The sequence below is a fragment of the Amborella trichopoda genome, chromosome 3 (genome assembly GCF_054954075.1).
Source record: "Amborella trichopoda isolate Santa Cruz 75 chromosome 3, AtrichopodaSantaCruz75HAP2 v2.0, whole genome shotgun sequence".
Lineage (NCBI taxonomy): Eukaryota > Viridiplantae > Streptophyta > Magnoliopsida > Amborellales > Amborellaceae > Amborella > Amborella trichopoda.
The window spans coordinates 52,050,056-52,071,669 of NC_142338.1; the positions used below are offsets into that span (position 1 = coordinate 52,050,056).

Below are 21,614 nucleotides of genomic sequence, written 5' to 3' on the forward strand. Positions count from 1 at the left end.
AATCTCGTATGAGCGTGTATCCTATGTACTGTCCATTCACTCCCCTAGCCAAAGAGGTACTTAGGAGGATTTTTTTTTTGGATATGAAAGTTTTGGATCATTTAAAGAAGGGTGTGGTTTGTATAAGGTTGCAACATTAAAATGTAGAATTAAGGTGCACCTCTAAAATCCATCATAAAAACTTTTGATGTTGGAAAACCCTCCAAATCATCACCTTGACATTGAGATGTATGAGTATGGAAAGAAAAAAAGATTTCGAGGTTTGTGTTATATTTATGATATAATTCAGAGGTGCGTCTTATTTTGATTGTTTAAGGTTGTAACCTTATACACACCGCACCCTTTAAGACACATATATCTAACGGTTCAAAAACTGGACCATCCCTATTAAATAGTTTGAATTTAGGTTTTGCAGGTACTCACAAGGTTAACTTTTTCACGCGCTTACGAGGTTTTGTTGATTTTAGTTTCGTTTTCTTTTTGAAGCTGGAAGCTACTTGGCTTGGGGTACTGAAAATGCTCGCATTTTACCCGAGGGAGCAAACTAGCAGCATACTCTTGCCAGAGCAAGAAACCTTTTCCCAACACTACTAACTGTGCAATATTAGCAAAAGGGCTTGACGGCGATGGTAGCGGGCAAGCTTTATATACTTTCCCTACAACATAAAATTTATGTGCTTTCCCTTATCTAACCATCCATTATGAATGGATGGCTAAGATGGCCTCAATCACAATATTATTTTTTTACATTATTTTATTTTTATTTTATTCTACTAAATATTTTGGCACCAAATTGTGCACGTTCAATCCTCTCTTAAACTCGTACTGATAAAAAATATAAAACAATATTCCCAATAAAATAAAATGGCTAAAATATCTTTGAAAGTTTCGAGAGGTATTTTGATCATTATATTTTATCGAAAAATTATTTTTAATATTTTTTAAATGCTCCTAAATGAGGAGATGACATGTACCAAATTTCATATTCATACGATATATGAAAAAAAAAAAAAAAAAATACTCTGAGGCATTGAATCTAGATCAAACTATGAGTGTCTCGCTTGATCAAAATTGAATGGCTGGATGGGAAGGGAAGCATATATCTTCTATGATGTAGGGGAAGTATAGAAACATTTCCCCATGGTAGCACCCCATACTTAGTTACTACATTGTAGTTTCCAATCCTATTGACATCACCCACTAACATCTTAAAAAAAAAAAAAAAGCAAACTCCCTAATCTATCTCAAAAAACGGCAAGAGCTTGTCTTCCCCACTGAATTACCCAAAAAAACTGTACAGTATTGGGAAAATTATATATATATATATATATTTTTGATAGTTCAACCAGGAAACGGTTCTTACCCGAATGAATCTATAGAAAACTCAATATATCATGTTGTGTGGCACCCAGCCACCCTCTTCAAAGAGGAAATTATGCATAAGCTCGTTTGGTTGGAATTCAAATTACCATTCAACTTAGTAGCGCTGACTTGAAATGAAAAAAAGGGGATATCATGTATATTTTGGGCAGGTTTTCAATTTTTTCATACCAACTATATAACTCGATTGAAAATAACACCAGCCCAACATAATACCACCAACCCCCAACGGGCTACCAAGTCCGCACTCTAACACTGTTGGACTAACCGGCAGGTCCAACTTGGAACCAACCAAGTAAATCGAAGCCGACCATTCGCTGAGCCGGTTTTGGTCGGTTTAGGTGGTCTTCCTAGGTATTTAAAAAAATATTCAGAAAAAACAAATATAACATCTAAAAAAGTAAGTGATTTGTTTGTAATGTGTTTTTAAATGTCTTTTTATCATTTTAACAAAGATTGGAATGTGTTTTAGCTATATATATATATATATATATAAGTAATGACACCATGAGACATTCCCATACCTATGTAAGTCGGACCCCAAAAGATCACCATTAAATTTTGATACAAATCTCTATAAAAGTTATTACGTGGTATAGGACTTGGGTGGATGAGTTTATTGATAACTTTTTTAGAGATCCGTGTCAAAATTTAATGGTGATCTTTTGGTGTCTTATTCACATGAGTGCGAGAGGACCTCATAGTATCATTACTCACATATATATATATATATATATTTGAATTATTTTTAAAATACCCTTGGGCAAAAATCAAACTTTTTAAATCTATTTTTTCACTCCTTATCAACCTCATTTGGATATGTTTGGTTTAATTATATCTTAAATATACTTTCATATTTTTTAAGAATTTTTTTTATTCCTTTTATTTTTTAACACTTTTTGTCCCGGGACCTATCCGATTAAATCTGAATGAATCAGCGAGTTTCCAAGTTACTCAGACCCCGCCCTTAGCTGGTATCTGGGTCCGGTTCGTGAAATCGAACACTACTCTCACCTTCTCTCTCTAGGAAAATAAAAGGACTAGACCCGTGGCCCCAAAAAGTAAAACGCCTATAAAAGTGAAGTTGGTTGAAGTTTCAAATATGACATATTGAATCAGTGAATAAGACGCCCACGGCCCAAGTGGCTGATTGAAGCACTATTCCAATTTTATGTACCAATTTTACTATTTCATCAGGATGCTTGCGATAGCAAAAGAACGAACTATTGGATGACAATTAACAATCTCAGCTTTTTTTTTTTTGTTTTTTTGTTGTTTTTTTTGCAGAAGTGGGGGTCATGGCGATAGCACCCTCATACTCTCGTACCTAGTTATCAAGTTGTGGTTTTCAATCGTGAGACTCTGCTGCTGTTGACATCTTCAAAAAGAAAAAAAAAAAACTACCTCCCTAATCTATCTAAAAAACCAAGTAGGGCCTGTGTTCCCTATTAACTTACCAAAAAAGATAAATGGTTCTCAGCTTTTGTAGTGGTAGGGATAGGATAGCTGGGATTTGAACCATGCTTTATGAGCTAGAGTGACACATCCTTCCATTGGTCTTCTTTTTTGCACTCTTTATTAGATGATGGTTTTTTGTTTTTTTTTTTCCAGTTTCCGTTGGATGATTGCGTGCTGTTTTCAAATTTATCATATCAAACCTAAATATTTTATCTATTTATTTAAAGGTTGTATAGTATTATTTTATTACAAATATGTCACAATCGCTTTTAGCTGTTAAATATAAAATCTCATTAATGAAAATGCATTATACTATTAAAAAAAATTTATTATGATTTTGTGCCCAAAAAGCGACACCTCAACAACTCATTTCAAATTTAATGGTCAATGATAATTGTCACCTTTTTGTATAAAAAAAAAAAAAAATCTCATTGTATAGATTTCTTTTAAAAAGTACACCTAAAAAAATCAACTATTCTAATTGTTGATTATGTGTCTTTTTTTTTTTAAACCAATCGAATTTATGGGCCAAGTCCAAGCCCATGATAGAGCCCGACGGGCAGGGGCAGGCCTAAATTCAAGGTTTGATAACATTGTTAGAAAAAAATGGGTGAAATGACGGCAGAAAATGGTACGATTTGCAAAAATCAATTTAGAACCCTTCTTGTTTTCGGGCACGCAGGAGTGCTATCTCAAGACGATATTTGCCCCCCTTCAATATATCATTTGATGTGTATAAGAAGAGCAATTTGTCTTCGGGATACAGGAAAACAAAGTGATCTTTTATAATGTTCATAAGCTCTATACACCCGAGCTTGGAACCCACACAATAGATACCAGAGTCTTGATAGTTTAGAGACAAAAAAAGATAAAATTGAGTGGAGAGAGAGAGTTAGCCCATTGATTTGCTTGCTGGAAAAGATAAGATTGAGTAGAGAGAGAGAGTTAGCCTATTGATTTGCTTGCTGGAATTGTAGAGAATAGTATATTGAGAGAGGTCAAAAAATTGTTCTACGTGTTTTAAGTCGTATGGGTAGGATGACCTCTTTTATAGAGTACCAATAAACTATTCATTTAATGTTGCGATAGTTACATGCATCATCAAATAGCTATAAGTTACATGCATCCCAACAACTATAAGTTACATGAATTACATGCAATTGATGGCTGCTGTTACAAGCATCTATCTCATCAACGGCTAGATGCCCGTTGGACGTCCCATAATCAACGGCTAGATGACTGTTGGATCCCCTTATGAGCCAGGCTTACAAAAAGATAACGAGCCACGAGCCCGACCCCCACACGTGTTCGGGCGCCTCATGCACCGATGCGAGTATGCAAGTACGCCATCAAATGCCCTCGCCCCGCGCATGTGCATGTCACATGCTTCTCCGCACATGTGCATTTTCTCTCCTTTGTACTTAAAGTATATTGCATGAGAAATAGTGCTCTTAAATATAGCTCAACAAATTCTCTCCTCTTCAATGTGAGACTCAAACACATTTCTTTCTCTCTCTACAAATGTATTTTAAGAAAGTACAATAAAATCAAAGTGGTCATTTTGAAATACATTTTAAGCATTTTTTAAATAAAAAATACTAACAGCCGTGACCTAGGTTTGCATAGGCCGAGGCCTCGCATTTACACCCCTAAACACATTATGGGAAGCGCCATCCTACACACATTGTGCCACCTACCACCCTAACCACCACTACCTAGAGCTTGTTTTTTATGAGTTTTGTGAAATTAAATTCAAAGAAGTTGTTAAGATGTCAAATAATTCGTCTTTCGAGTGCTATTTTGATAAATTTTGAGTTGTATTTGTGAGAAAGAGAGAAGGGCGTCATCAGCATCAAGATGAGATTCAATTTTTAGTTATATTATTAGTAGTGCTTATTATTAAGTCATTGTGCTAATACGCATCCGTTTTTTTGCTGGAGTGCGCTAATGTCTTGATTGCTTTCGAGTAAAAGAATCCCTTGAGCACATTCCATGCAAGTTATTTCTCATAGTCGACTGGAGAACAATCCCTTGAGCACATTTCATGCAAGTTATTTCTCATTGTCGACTAGAGAGAGAGAGAGAGAGAGAGAGAGAGGTGTTAGTGTGTACAAGAGAGATTTTTCATAGTCTACTAAGTGAGATTTCAACAGTGTGTACAAGAGAGATTTTTCATAGTCTACTAAGTGAGATTTCAACTTCCACTATGCTAGTGGGTAAGCATAGAGCGGCAGGGGAATAAAGTTTTCTTTTTATAAACTTGTCATGTAATAGCTTACCTACCAGACGAGCATTAAAAAAGTCTTTCCTTGCTGATGAAAGAAGAGAAACAGGGGCCAAACCATGGCAACTCAAAGAAAGGAGAAACACAGAGCATGACATTGCCGCTTAAAAGGAGGATACATGGCTCCCCCCATAAAGCTTTGAAATATAAATAGAACAAAAAGTTACAATTTAGTAGAAAAACGAATAAATTATCAATTTTAGAAAAGATATTGTATATTACGAGACTATTTATTTTTTTGTAAAATGAGATCATAATTCATACTAATCGTTAGATGTCAAATTGAATGGCTTCGATGTATCACAAAGTTTGAAATTTTTTTTTTTTAACTTAAAGTCTAGTCAATGATACACTTGCAACCATCCGATTTAAAATCTGATGGACAAAAGTGATAGTGACGTCCTTGTATTAAAAGTAAATGGTCTCTTTGTATATTTTTTCTTTAGAAAGGGAAGTGTTAAGTGTTTTGATAAGGAGCCTCACTTCAAAACTCGTAAAAAAATTATATTTTTGACATAAAAAAATCTTCAAATCGATCATCTCAGCCTTGACTATGCGGTTGTGAAAAAAAATTAGCATTTTAAACTAAAAAAAATACTAGATATTGTAATACATAATTAAAATTATTCATTTCGCCCCAAACATAAGTGTTCATAAATCTGCAATATTTATACTAGTTTTCATGATTTTAAAGGCATAAAAAATTCCAATACCCAAAGTATTTTTTCTCTCTTTCTCATTAAAAAAAAAAAAGAGCAAAATTTACCACAAACCAACGTAGTTCTCATTCTCTTTCTAAAGAACTAAATTCACCACTCTCTCTCTCCTCAACTCTCTGAATCTGCACACGCATGATTGTAGTAAAAACAGGAACAATAAATAATGGAGGTGGTAAAGGCGTAGGTAGATGGTGCATAGCCTAGGGTTTGCAACAAAGAGAAAGAGTCCCTTTCAGCACTCAACCAAACTATGCAAAACCCATGCAACTGTAATTGTCACATAGGTGAGGATGGTTTCAGTCCTTTTCACCCTGCCAACCAAAACACGCACCCCACAAATGGACGGCTCCAATCTCCTTTCCCTCAGATCTACGATCCAGATTAAATAAATCCACCGCACAGATGTCGCAGAGTGAGAAGCAACGAGGAGGGCATTTCACGCGTCTCGTCCCGGTTCCTCCGGGGATGGACGCGATTTCAGCGAATGTTTCTGGTCCGAAATCTACGACGTTTCGGAAGCTAAATTTCGGTGTCACCTACCCAAGCCGAGCCGGCATAGTGGGCCGGTTGGGCTCTCCAGCCGAACAGCCGCCGCCACTTTAACCTAACCATGGTTAGTCGTTTTGTTTTCCCCCTCCACTTTGACGGTCGAGATCTAATATGGGGACCACCAAACAAATGATTCAATTCGGACCGTTGGTTAACCCTTGGTTAACGAGGGAGTGGAGATGGCACAGGGACTTGGTGGCCATTAAGTTAAATATCAGGGGATAAATTGGTCATAAAAACAGAAACAGAGCGCTTACGGGTAATGGAGATGAAGAGAGAAAAACGCGCTTCTGTATAAATATCAGTTGTTACATTCGAGTTGAACTCTATCGAACGGAAAGCTAGAGAGAGAAAGAAGAGGTATTTAGAAAGAGAGGAGAGAACCTACGGGAAGAGCAAGCTGTTGAGAGAGAAAGTTGCAGAGAGGGGAGAGAGAATGGAAGAATTAAGTTGCAGAAAGCATCCAAACCAGAAAGGAAATGGCGTGTGTCCCATATGCCTGAGGAATCGGTTAAGTCGCCTTTGTCCAGATTGCGGAGCGACTCGCCCGTGTCCTTGTTCATCAGCAGCTCCTTCTTCTTCTTCTTCTTCCTTCTGTTCTTTCTCCTCATCTTTCTCTTCATCCGATTTATCTAAGTCTGGCACTGGAATAGGAGCAGTTGGTCGGATCTCTACCCTAATAGATAAAGAAGGCGCGTTTTCCCGCTCTAAGTCCTCAAGATCGGCGCATAGTCCCATTTTTCGGTCGAAAACGGCAGGAGATTCGATTTCCCAGCCAAAAAATGGCGAAGAGAAGATTTCCCGTCCAAAATCAGCCGAAGAAACAAAGTCTGGTTCTTTTTGGAAGTTTTGGAGATCAAGCAAGAAGAAGAAAGAGGAGAAGGTAAAATGCAGTAATGAATTTGTTGAGCTTAGGTTTCCTAGATCCAAGTCGGCGGGGTTCCAAGGTTCAGAGGTTTCTGTTGATTTCTCCGGTGGTTTTCCGGCTGGAAAGTTTTTCGGAGGGGGGTGCAAGTCTAAGGGGTGGAGTTGGGCCCTTTCCAGCCCGATTAGGGTTTTATGGTACACGAAGAGGGATTTAAATGGGAGATCCCCTATGAGCAGGGGTTGATATCAAAGGTACAGAGATTCTCACTTTTGTATTTTCCATTTTCAGTGATTTTTCCTCTCTTTTGTTCTGGTGAGGATCTCATTTGCAATGTACATGAAAAAGCTGTATTTGCTCATTTGATTTTGGCATCTTCATTTCTGTGCCTTTAGTTTTATTTGTTTCAAGGGCCTTGTGGTGTATGTACAGTTACAGTGGATGCGCAATATAAGATACAGAATGTATACGTGAATGAAATACAAAGTCCTCTCTCTCGATTTTCGACAATTCTTTTTTTTTCTCTTGAATTACGGTAATTCTGCCCCCTCTCTTCAGTTTGAGTTCACTCGTACCCCTTATCTCTCTGGTTCAGTCCAGGAAAAATAGAACTGGAAGGGTTAACCGCAAAGGGCCGGAAGCCCGCAAAGCGGAAGAAGTTGAACCGCTTGTACATAGGGCTCGAAGCCGTGCAACCGTTAGCGGTTCAACCGGCTTAACCGGGTCTAAGAGACATTGAAGGGCCCGATTGTTTCGCACTGCTGGCACTGCTGCTCGCCTTGTTTTAGTCTTTTACTTTGGTTCGTTTCTCTCTCTCCAAACCCGATTACATCTTTCCGCACGCCTGAGCACGTGCGGTTAATCACATCCACGTGTCCGCTTACCTCTTGCTTATGGAAAGTTGGGCGCGCTCTGGTTGGGGCAGGGAACGACACGTGTATTAGGGAAATCTGGACCGTTTATTTCTCCTCGGTGGTGTTGCCCATGTGAACCGCACGTGAGGCGGAGGGCCGTCCTTTAGGTGGACAGTCGAGATTCAGAATAAATGGTTGTGAGATTATTCGCACCGCACATCTCCATGATGGATGGTGCCAGCCTAGCCATTTCCTTACTCTATTACTGGGGAGTTCAAATTTGATTGATGTGTAGGTGTTTTGGGTTATCAGAGCCGTCCATTTCGGTCTTTTTCGTTAAATGATATGGTTCATGGCTGGGGGTTTCTGGAATTTCAATTTCTGTTTGAAGTTTTATTAGTTGTTTAAACTATTTTATGATAGTTTTAAGATCTTCCATTAGACCAAATCTTTGTAAAATTTGGGTTTTTTATTTCTCCATTAATATATACTTATTTATTTTGTTATTACATTATTAAATTTAAGTTTGGGTGTGGTTTGCATAAGTTTGCAATAAGGTCTGAAAAAACAGATCGGCGACATGGATCAGCTACCCCAAAAACAGTGTCCAATCGGTGATTATTATCAGAGAATCTGGCGAATGAGAAGGTTTTCGGGGATTATTATTAGAGAATCTGGCGAATGAGAAGGTTTCAGCCAAAAAGAATTCTAAAAATTACTAGAAATCTTTAAAAAGAGTATTTTTTTAGTTTATAAAGAATTAGGGTAGGTGCATTATATACTGTAATTATTTTGTTAAGATCCGTGAATACTGAAATGTTGTTTTTCTATTTGGATTTCTGTTAATTATTCATCATATCATTGAAAAAAAAAACTTATAATAATTTAGGATATTAATACAAAGTCCAAAATAGAGCTTACAACAATTAAAATACAATCTTAGACCAAAACGAATGTCTCCTCTTCATTATATTGTTGCATCTCATTGAATTCTCTTGACAATTCATTGAATCGATTTATGCACACCTTAGAATCCTTGGTGCCAATCTGACTATATCCATATACCCTGAAATACTATATTCTCTACATCTTAAAATCTTCGATGCCATTTTGACTATATCCATATCCCCCCATAATAGAGAGCTAATTTATAGAACTCTATCCCACTTTAAAAAAGAAGAAGAAGAAAAACAAAAATTGTTTAAAATGTCCTATTTGCATTATTCTAGGATTTTATTTACATTATTCTAGGATTTTTTGTTTCCATTTGAGCGACGCATCAAGGAGAAATGCTATTATGAGACTGGCTTGGGGCTTTGGCTGTGGTATTGTCGAACCCCGCAATGAGGTCTTTGAATCTATTCTCACCAAAAGGGTAGGGGCCCAAATCCCAACCGACTTTACCTCCTTTTATAGAATGGCTTAGGGCCTCGGTAGTATTGCTTAGCCTTATGATGAGATCTTTGACTCTATTCTCACTAAAGGGTTTTTAAAAAATGGCCTGGGCCTTAGTGGTAGTACTGTCGAGCTTCATAATGAGGTTTTTGACTCTATTCTCACCAAAAGGGTAAGGCCAAATCCTCATTGACTTTACCTTTTACTTACAAAAAACGAGATAGAAGGAGATATCCCATTACAAAAATAGGAAAAAACCTTAACTGCAATTAAACATACAAAAATATTGAATTATCTAAAAAAAAATGAAAATAACAAGCCAAAACTAAACATGCATTTAAGTCTAAATGTTCTAAAAAAACAATTTAAAAAAGGAATAAAAAATACTACAATATTAAAAAAAGATAACATCAACAAATGTTTTTTCAAAAACCAACATTTTTCCCTTGAAATTTGCAAAGTCAAAAGATAAAATTGAAGATAATTATAAAATAGGAAAAAGTACTTATTCCCATATTTATCAAAAGACATAATTTTATTAAGCAAAATATTTTTTTCTTTAGAAAAATTGATTGTTCAAAAACCTTTAAAGTTGACCAACATTTCGAGCAAAAATTGACTCACAATTTTATGATAATCGAAAAAATCAACACACATACATTGTAAAAGCTTAAATTATCTTTCAAACATACTAAATTTCATAAAACAAATTTCGGTATTGAAGATTTAACCGAAAGAGTAGTGGAAACTTCAAATCCATAAACTTTTCATCCATTACTAGCAAGAAAAACTTTTTAGAAACAAAAAACTCAATGATAAATAAATTTACCGATTTTATATGAAAGATGAAACCTCGGTGATAGAAAACCACAACTCAATTTTATCCATAACGAGCTATAAATTGATCGAAATTTATAATTTTGGATCGATCTCATGTTTTTTTAGTAGCATTGTTTCGAGTAACAATCGACCTTCAATCTTTTGTAGATCGAACAAATCAACACACATATCCAGTAAAAGCTTCGATTATCTTTCAAACAGATCAAATTTCACCCAAAAAAAAGGTATTGAAGATTAAATTGAAAGAATGACAAAAATTCAAAACCGGTGAAAAAACTGCCATTTCAATCGATTGAATTTTTTTGTTTTATGCATGTTTGATTCCCAAAATATTGTTTATAGTCATAATACAAAACTTTCGATCAAATATTCACTCCAAAATGCCAAAATACGGCAAAAAAAGGAATCAACAAGCATCTTGAGAAATGCTTCAACCCGTGACCTAGTGTGTCTCAATGTGTGACTTGACGATTCTATTGCAGCGAATTGCCGCCGAGTCTCTATAGTAAAATAGCGATTCTGGGGGATCGTGTGGAATCCCAAATATTAACAGATCCGATTCGTTCACCTCCAAATCCCATCTGGATGGCCAAATTTTAAAACCTTGGTTGCAATGTTAAACAATCAAAGTAGGGCGGACCTTCAAATCTTGTCATGAGATACAATTTTCGTGTAAAACACTTTTAGGATGGCCTAACAACCTATTTTCATCTTTATTATAAAATTTTAAACTTAAAAAATGGTTCAAATTAAAGTAGATCTATAAATGTATGAGAATCTTGAAAATGGATGGTCCAAATAATGTGTTGTAAGGGATATTTTTTATCATATCCATACATCTCGATGACGGAGTTGATCGAGTAAATAGTTTTTCAATATCAAATTTGCCTTTTTCGATGGATTTTTGAGGTGTACCTTATCTTTACGATGGTTTGAAATTTATTTTTATATAATTATAAAATTTAAAGATTCAAAATTAATGTAGATTGAGCTAATCTATGAACACTTGAAAATCTTGAAAATTGACAGTCCAAAAAATATATTACAAGGTGCACTATTTTTAAGACTTGAAATAATGTTCATACATCTTGAGGTTGAGATGATAGATTTGAGGATTTTTTAGCATAAAAACAACCTCTTTTAATGAATTTTTGAGCTGCGCTTTAATTTGATTGTTTAGGGCCTCACCTTTTTACAAACGTTTCCCATCTTTTGGTATTTTATATGAAATATTATGTTTACAAACGTTTCCCTTCTTTTGGTATTTTATATGAAATATTATGTCTTGTGTGAATTAGAGGGAGGCTTAGAGCTTACGCAATGAACGTGATATTTTTAGACATAGAGTATGATTGAGAAGAATTATTTAACAATAAAATATTTAGTTGTACTAATAAGAACGCGTCTTATTCTATAAAGATTTGAAAGGGAAAAATCAAATTATTATAGTAAAACCTATAATCTATATATCACCTACCTATTGTCATATGAGGAGGTGGGCCTTCCAACTTGCCTCTTTATCTCTTGTTATAAACAAAGAATATGTAAACATTTGGTGAATACGAGATTCAACCAAAGAAAGGATTAATACAAGTCTTCAACCAGAAAAAGGGAGATTTACGATCCTTCATATTAGGTCTAAATCCATGTGACCCTTGAATACGTAGGATGCGGAATGTCACGTGCTATTAGGTTGAATTTTGAAATAAGTTCAAAAAAGAACCGTGGCAGGCAGAGTTTTGTTTTTCGGTCATGAAGGGCAAACCCTACTTTTACTTTGGGTTGGTATTGTCAGTGCTTGATTACTCGACCGAGCTTGCTCGGGCTCACCCCTTGCAAGTCCGGTATATCTTTGAGTTGGGTGTTCAACTCGAGGATCTTAAAAACATATATAAAAAATTAGAACTTTTGGAAAAGATCAAACAGATCAGAGAGTCGAAACACGACTCGACATAGAGACAGAACAAAGAGTCGAAACACGACTAGACATAGAGACAGATTAGAGTCGAAACACGGCTCAACATAGAGACAGATCAGGGAGTCGAAACATAACTCGATGTATAGAACATATAAGAAAATCGAAACACTGCTCAGCATAGAGTCGAAACATGACTCGACAGAAGTTGCACCGATTAGGTGAGCAACAGATTCGTCTTGAAAATTAGCGACAATGCCTCAGGGACGAAGAATGGCCACAGATAGGATAACCTTGCTTCAGGTATGAAGAATGGACAAAGCTAAGATGAACCTAGCTCTGATATCATGTGAAGATATATAACACATTATCCTACCCTTCTTATATTTACTTATTACAATATATACCTTCTACATTAACCGGATATATAATATATAGATTCCTTTCATAGGCCCCAACTTGAGCTTAGTTACTAGGTTCGAGTATTCGGATTGGGCCTATGCGGAGAACTCAACCCGGGTCAATCATTCAAACACTCATTACCGATGTGCGGCTCAAATGATGCGGAAGCCATGAGGCTAAAGTGACGCAGACGCAATCTCTAGCTGCAAGGTGTGAAACCGTTGCATGATAATCAGCAACTGGTGATCATGGAATGTACCCAGCAAATGTGATAGGGTTGTGGCCAAGTGACTCCTCCGTAGCGTCATAGAAGTATTTTCTGTTTTGTTTTTCTTTGACAAGGTTAAAAACTTGTATTACTGAATATAAGCATTACAATAGATTAAACAAGTAAAGCACTCTCAGAAACAACTAAAAAAGAAAGCTCCACCCCGCGTCTCGCCAAGGAATCTGCAGTCGAATTACCATCTCTAAAGACATGCCAAAAATCAACATTGAGATCCAAACACCAATCCATAATCTGAGTCCACCGGAACGACCAAAAGAGAAAATAGTAGACATCGAGAAGCTAACCCTGAAGCTGATGCTCTTACTGAGGGAGTAGTAAGCTGGTTATTGTAGGTTGATCAACATTGTCAATACGACAATAACATAAGCATTAATCTTAAAATAATAATCACCTTATACATTAACGGATTGTATACAATGAGATCATTTACTTTTGATATAAGAAGGTCACGATTACTTATAACCATTCGATGTGAAATTTGATAGCTTAGGTGTATCACAAAGTTTGAGAAAATTTATATTGAAGGTTGAGCTTAGGGAATGGAATAAATGCAGCCATCCAAATTCACATCCAATGGTCAAGATTAATTGCGATCACCTCGTATCAAAGATAAATGGTCTCATTGTATACTTACTCAACATTGTTGAGATTTTGAAATACGTAATGTTGAAATTACCTATCCATGAGTTAATAAAGTGGAGACAATGAATTCATGATGAAAAAAGTTTATATAGAGCCAAGGCTCTAAACAATCAAATTGGAGCCCACCTCCAAAATTTCACTAGAAGAGGTTGTTTTGATGCTCAAATTGATCATCTCGACATCAAGATGTATGGACATAAGAAAAAAATGGATTTCAAGTTTTGAAAATAGTGCATCTTGTAACGCATTTTTGGACTGTCAATTTTCAAGACTTTCGAGTTTTCATAGATCTGCTCGATCTACACTATTTTTGAAGCTTTAAATTTTATAATTAAAGATGAAAATATATTTTAAGGCTATCACAAAGATTTCCAATACTGAAATCACATTTCTTGACACTATTTGAAGGTGCGTTGGGAATTTTTATCTAATTTATTCTTCTTAGGGCCATTCATCATCATCGTCAAAGCTTTTTCCCATAAGCCAATTTTATTTATTTGCAACGATTAGAAACCAATCAATTGAAGCATGAGGCCAAGATTGCATGATGTTGATCTATTTTTAGTGCCATCAGCCATTCATGAATGGGTGCGGTTTGTATAGAACCGAGGCCCTAAACAATCAAAATAAATTAGGTAAAGAGTCCTGATGCAAATAGATTTAGTGATATTTGGAAATTTTAGTCAATATAGTGGCATATAGAGATTTGAGCTAAAAATATGCCCTTACGAACTCTTTCAGTTCATCTATACAATAGGATAAATATAAATATTAATTTTTAATTATTTCTCACATATTTTCATTATTTATAAAATTATTTGTTCAACTTAAAATATAGAATTTTAAAATTTGTTTATAATTCAACTAATTGAACCTGTCAATTGTCTGGCTGGGGACTAGTGATTTCCAGTCGACATAGGTCTAAGGTTGTGAGTTCAAATTATATTAAAATTTTGATTTGAGGTCATATCAAAGACCATGATTTGAATAAAATGACAATGTTACTATCAATGCAAACCAACTACAATTTTATTATTTTAAGGATTAATATAATGAATTTTATCTAATACCTTCTGGTGTAGGTGACTTTAATCATGCCTTCAATAGCAAAGAAATATAAAGAAAGGAAAAAGTTTACATGAGGTTGCAATCTTAAATTGTATAATTAAGGTGTACTTAAAAAATCCATCAAAAAAGATTGTTTTAATGTTAAAAATCTTCTAATTGATCATCTTGACACCAAAATGGATGGATATGAAAAAAGAAAAAGACTTTGAGTCTAAAAAATAGTGCATCTTACAACACATTATTAGGACCATCCATTTTCAAGATTTTCACGTGTTTTATAGATCCATTTGATTTAAACCATTTTTGAAGTTTAAAATATTATAATTAAAATTTAAAATATATTTTCAAATCATCCTAATCATTTTTGGCACCAAAATTACATCTTATGATAAAATTTAGATGTGCGCTTTAATTTAATTGTTTAATGTTGCAACCTGATGCAAACCACACCCATAAAGAAATGGCCTTGCTGTAAAAATACTTGAGGTATTGTATGCACAAAGGAGCGTCGACTCATCCACCGGTCATCGTCCCAAACATCCGGTGAAGATAGACAGTTGTTAGGTTGACTGTTGACAGTGAATTTCAAGTGAAACGACCATTCATATCCACCGTCTGTTTAGGAATATGGACGTGGATGGTCCTTCATTAAGAACTATATTGTCCCTACGAGTCACTGCTAATCAAAGGAAACAAATCATGTTAGACCCGGATTTAAGGCCCGAGCATTTAATGACGAGAATTTAATAATATCATATAACGATAATAAATTCAATTATAAGAATCATAAATCACTGATATTGAATGATGGAAAGTTGTTTCATGCGGCAAGGACCGCATTTCTACATTTGAGATCCTCGAGGTATAAAACATCCATTTTAAAGATGGATGCAAATAAGTGGTCCATCTAAAAACAATTGAAATTAACAGTCTAAATGTTTTTTTAATAGAATTATCATTTTTAATTTTCAAAAAATATTTATTTTTTCATATTCATGATCTCCATGTTAGAGATTACATGTCCATAAAAATTAGGTCAAAAAATCCATTTCAAAAATAGATTTTTAAGAGGTGACTCATTTCTACATGGACTCATAAAAAATGTATCCTTAAATGATTTGAAAAACTTAAGTTTAAAAGAATAAATAAACGCTGGAAAAAATATAAGAAATGAAAATTAACTATAATAAATTAGTTACACAAAATAATGTTAGCAAGTTTTCAAATTCTAAATCCATAATATCATAATAAATATTCTATGAATAGCGTAAAATTTTATATACAGTGTCAACCATTTACTGTCAAAGTAAGGTGCACCTCAAGAACCCATATGAAAAGATGTATGGATAGAAAAAATGAAAGTAGTGCATCTCGTAATGCATCATCTAGACTGTCCATTTTCAAAAATCTTAATTATTTATAGATTTGTTCAATTTACACTATTTTTGAAGCTTTAATTTTCATATACGAGTGATAGTAGATTTTCATGCCATCACAAGGCTTTCCGACACCTAAACTACATCTTCTTACATAGTTTAAGTACTTTGATTGATTAAAGTTGATGCCTTTACCAACCTCACCCTTGAATAAAAATTTGCTGGCAATGAAAATTCTTTTAATATTGTTATTGTTATTAAGATACATTATCTTATTGGGCAACATATATATCTGGGTTGAAAGAATAGGGAGAGAGAAAATGATAAAAAAAAAAAAACTAAGTAAAAATAAAGGATAGGGAGGGAGAATGAGAGGGTGGGAAATAAATTAGCAGTAAATTCCAACCAACTGTTCTCGGTCTATGGTGCCTAGCGATTTCACACTAGAAAAAAAACAGAAAAAAGTAGACAGTAGAAAAATAACAAAAGGGTTCACACTAGAAAGAAAGGTCTCAAACTTTCAAACTAAATAATGGAGGGGAAATAAAGTCTACCTTGATTATAACTATTCGATGGTGTATGAGCTGTTGTGGCTATCGTTATCTGCTTGTTGTTGGTGAAACATGTAGTGGTTTGGTAGGTTCAAGGAATATTTGTGCCTTTTGAAAACATCACACCCAAATGCAACAGTTTTAATAAATCTTTTACAGGATTACCTCCATGTGACTATGCTACCATGATATTTTCCTTTTCAAAAAGACAAAAATATCATTGTCAACACATATACTGGGTGGCCTACTAGCAAGACTTGCTTTTTTTCTCCTTTTATTTTAATTTTATTGTACGATATTTTACATTATTTGCATACCTATCTCTCTCTTCCCCCAGTATACCACACGAGTGAGGGATTTGCAGCATAGCCAGCAAGTCCCCGTTTAAAACACGATTTTTTAAATTTTTTTTTGATTTTTGAAATCCGTTTAGAACTATGAGGTTTTCAAAAGATCTTCAAAAAAACTTGTTTTTTAAAATAAAATCGATATAAACCCGTATTTTATTTCAGAAAAACTTTATCTCTTCATTATCTTATATTCTTGAATTTTAGTTTAAAGACAAGCAAATTAATAGTGGGAGTAAATAAGAATATTGATTTAACGTGAAATTCTATAAAAAAATTCACCAATAAATTCCCTCAAAAAAATTTACAAAAAAAATATTCAAGCAATATATTCCCCCAAAAAAAAGGTATCAGAACAATCATTTATCTCAAAATAATAGGCGGAGTTAGTAGACTAACCTAGTGAAAATTTCTTTTTTTTTCTTTTAAACCAAATGCATCCTTGTAAAGAGTAAGAGATAGATTCAATTGTACTAAGGGTTTAAGTAGCTAGGAATTTAGTGAGAGTCTTTCTTTATGTATAGAGAAGTTTGATTAATTATATATTTTTAATTTTTTGTTTCATTGGTGTATACAACATAGTATTTTGGATGGATTACTATTTTATGTATTTGGCTATGTGTTTTGTTTTAGTTAATTGCAATCTTATATTGAGGATCTTTTTTGTGTTTTTTTTCTTAAAACAATAATCCTATATTTTGGTTTACAGTTCTTGTTATCTACTAAAGTAGATCTTGTGTAAAGCATTATTTTTATTTCATCTCATTCTCCCAATAAATCTGTAATATGTTTCGTGTTGTGACAACAGAGTAAGCATTGTTGTTGGACCTATTGAAAGTTTAGACAATAAATTGTTAAATATTACTCTAAAGACACTAGATAAGACCATAAAATTATTGTTCAATGGTTTTAATATATCTATACAATAACTACAAATCATAATCCTATATCATGTCAACTTTACATGTGCGATTTTTTCACTCCGTTTTTTGAGACAAATTCGAAATATTCACGATTCTATAATTTGGCGTATTTTTTGGTGATATGAATTTTTTCCCCAATTTTTTCCATCGACTTTTTGAAACAAAAACGATTCATTACCGATGTTTTGGTTTGTCGATAGATTATTATTCCCCGACTTGCTAACTATAATATGCAACCCTATCAAAATAAGTTAAGCCTCACCTCATAACTCATTGCAAATGTAAATGCAAGCATTGGAAAACCTTTACATTGATCAGCTCAGCTTGAATGCTATGGTTGTAAAAAAAAAAAAAAAGATTTTAAGCTTTAAAAATAATGTATATTATAACAAATTATCTAGACCATCCATTTCGCCCTAAAAATAAGTGTACAAAGATTTGCAAGATCTGTACTATTTTTTGCGTTCAAATTTTGTTGTCCATGTTGGAAATTGATTTTAGAGCCATCATTGATATTTCTTTTGCAGAAAGTACCTTCTGGATGAGAATTTAAGGTGAGGCTTTATTTTGTTTTCATAAAGCCTAAGATTTATAAAAATTTCATCCAAGGTTGAAGTTTCTATAAAGCCTAGGCTCTATGAAAGCAAAATAGAGCCTCACCTCAAAACTTCATCCGGAAAGCACTTTCGGCATCAGAAATCTTCATGATGGCTCTAAATAAAATTCTAACATCGATAATAAATTTTGGAATTGAACATAGTAAAGATCTTGTAGATTTATGAACAGTAATTTTTAGGGTGAAATGGATGATCTAGATGATTTGTTGATATATACGCTAATTTTAGAATTTGAAATCTTAATTTTTTTGCATAACTAAAAAATGTTTACGTTGAGATGATCGACTAAGAGGTTTTTCAAAACTAGGATTGCAATTTTTGATGAGTTATTAAGTGAGGCTTTATTTATTTTGATAGAATTGCAGCCCTATCAAAATATTTTCTTTTATTTAAGAAAAAAATAGATAAGATGCTAACCTTTTATTATAGAAGTAATGCCCACTTAAAAAAATCCATTGGCAAAAAAATTGGTTGGTCCAATATTGATAAACCCTCAAATTGATCATCTCGGTCTCGAGATGTATGGATGTGAAAAAAAAATGATTTAAGTATTAAAATTAGTGCATATTTAAAAGTATTATCTAGACAAACCATTTTTTAGATTTTCAATGTTTATATATCTCCTTGATTTGTACAATTTTTTAGGAGCTTTAAATTTCATAATTATGAATGAAAATAGATTTTTAAACAATCATGGGTATTTCCAACATAAGAAATACATCTTTCAATATGTGCCTTGTTTTGATTGTTTAAGGTTGAGAACTTATACAAACCATACCTATTATTTTATTCTATTTTGAAATAACGGCCTAAATGATCAAAGGAGAAAATGTCCCTCTATGCCAGTTTAGGTAAATTATGCAATGATATTAAAGTTAGAAGGTCATTCACAAGTGGTTTTAATATTAACTTATGGTATTTTGGGAGATTGTTAGCTTACATTTAAGAGAGGGTATGAACTTTTAAAATTACTATAGTTATTTATTTATTTATTCCAAAGGCTATAAAAGGAGTAAAGGCACTTTTGTATTTCGGAATTATATATATATATAATAATAATTTTATAAGACCGTCTTCCACCCATATGTATAGAACCTTAAAGGATTACCATTAAAGTTGATATGAATATCTAAAAAAGTTATCACATAGATGTAGGACTCGATTTTTCTATAAATCAATATCAAATTTAATGATGATCTTTTGAGGTTCTACACACATGAATACAAAAAGGTCATATATGATCATTCTCTATATATATATATATATATATATATATATATATATATATATATATATATATATATATATATATATATATATATATAAAAACTTGAAATCGCCCATCCGCCTGTGCTTAAAGGAAACGCCCAAAGGACCATATTCGTCCATCTCAATGAATGAACGGTGATGCCTTATATTTTCAACCCATCACACCTGAGAGAGGACCTGACATTCGCAGGCCGCTCCTCTCACGCAGGCAGGTTCCCCTCTCTCTCTCTCTCACTCAGCGTTTTCCCCTATCTCTCATGCAGGTCTGTTTCCCCTCTCTCTCTACCTCCTGTTTCCTCTCTCTCTCTCTCAGCTTTTTCCCCTCTCTCTCACGAGGTTCCTGTTTCGCCTCTCTCTCAGCTGATCCTCTCTCTCTCTCTCTCAGCGTAAAGCAGATAGGCCCGTTGACAGGGAAAAGGAAATGAAGAAAATCGCAAAATAATATGGTTAAGGCATTTGGTCATATTCGCTTTGTAAGAAGATCCATATCTGAAACTATGTTGTCATCAAGAAAAGCCTGCTATCTTGTTGCCAAAAGCTTTCACTACAACCGGTCCTCGCGTATGCCAAGAGGAAACGCCCAACGGACCATATTCGTCCATCTCATTGAACGGTGATTCCTTATATTTTCAACCCATCACAGCGTATCTAAGTTTACTTTATCTTACTTTACTGCTTAACAATATCACTACATTCAAGGAATTTTATTTTAGATTATGTGCTCAATCAATGCACGTCATCAACCGCCTGATTTTACATTTAACGGTAAAAAATGATTGAAACCTCATTGTATAAAAAATAAATGGTTTTATTTTATATATATATATATATATATATGGGGTCTGATTTGTATAAAGTTTCACTATTGAACAATCAAAAGTGAGCCGCATCTCTTGCTAAATGATGGAGTTCAATACGACAAACCCTTACAATGGCCTAAAAATCTAATTTTGCCCTTACTTATAAAACTCGAAGTTTCAAAAATGATATAAATTGGGTATATTTACAAACATCTAATTTTTTTAAACATAAACAGTCTAAATAACATGCTACAAAATACACTATTTTTTAGACTTTAAATAGCCATATATCTCAAGGTCGAGATGATCAATTGTATATTGGATCAAACTTTTTGGGTGGAATTTCAAAGTACACCTTACTTCTACAATGCACGATTGATTCTTTATATAATTTTTTTCCATTTGTATATAAGGCCCAGCCTGACCTGGTTAGGTCTAGAATAGATGTGAACCAACCTAACTATTGGGTCAAAACTTCTAGACTTAAAAATGCTGGGTCCTGAATTTGAACCCCGAACCCAAACTCCTAGTCAAGCCGATTCCCCAAACTTATTCCTAGCCCTAAAGGGAAGCCACCAGTTATGATATTTATTGATGATGGTGGGTTTGCATAAACAACCGTTTACTTCAAATTACTAAGCACTTTCAAATATAGGGAAATATTTCTATGTGACCCCAACAACATATAAATTATATGTGACCCCACTTTCTAGCCATTCGATCTGAATCAAACGACTATGATTGTTCACACCACAATGTCATGCTAAACGCTGTTTTATTTTTCATTTTTTTCTACTAAACATTTTCGGATGAAATTTAGGGCGTCACATCATAAAATTAGGGCAAACCTAGAAAAAAAAATTTACGTAAAAATAAATGACCAAAATTCTCTTGTAATTTTTAAGGGTATTCGGTCAATTTTACATTATCATAAATACTTATTTTTATTTTTATCATATGCGCCCCTATTAGATATATGCATGCCCCAAATTTTGCTTCAAAATTACTTGTAGAATAAAAATAAAAAAACTATGAGCCGTCTGATCAAGATCCAACGGTTAACAACCAGCT

General features: G+C 34.0%; 1 protein-coding gene and 1 long non-coding RNA gene across 3 annotated transcripts; both read left to right on the forward strand.

The window, feature by feature from the left end:
* Positions 1-6,718: 6,718 nt before the first annotated feature.
* LOC18429231 (uncharacterized) lies at positions 6,719-11,996 on the forward strand. Its single transcript, XM_088860416.1, has 4 exons — positions 6,719-7,498; positions 7,651-7,719; positions 7,851-7,952; positions 11,904-11,996. The coding sequence occupies exons 1-4, from the start codon at positions 6,827-6,829 to the stop codon at positions 11,994-11,996; spliced, it is 936 nt and encodes a 311-aa protein (XP_088716542.1). The 5' UTR covers positions 6,719-6,826.
* Positions 11,997-19,823: 7,827 nt separating this feature from the next.
* LOC148782951 (uncharacterized) lies at positions 19,824-20,469 on the forward strand. Of its 2 annotated transcripts, none has more exons than XR_016051607.1 (2): positions 19,824-19,955; positions 20,129-20,469. It is a non-coding gene; the product is annotated as an uncharacterized LOC148782951 (long non-coding RNA). The 2 variants fall into 2 exon arrangements; XR_016051608.1 differs by having other exon boundaries at positions 19,825-20,006.
* The last annotated feature ends 1,145 nt before the right edge of the window (positions 20,470-21,614 follow it).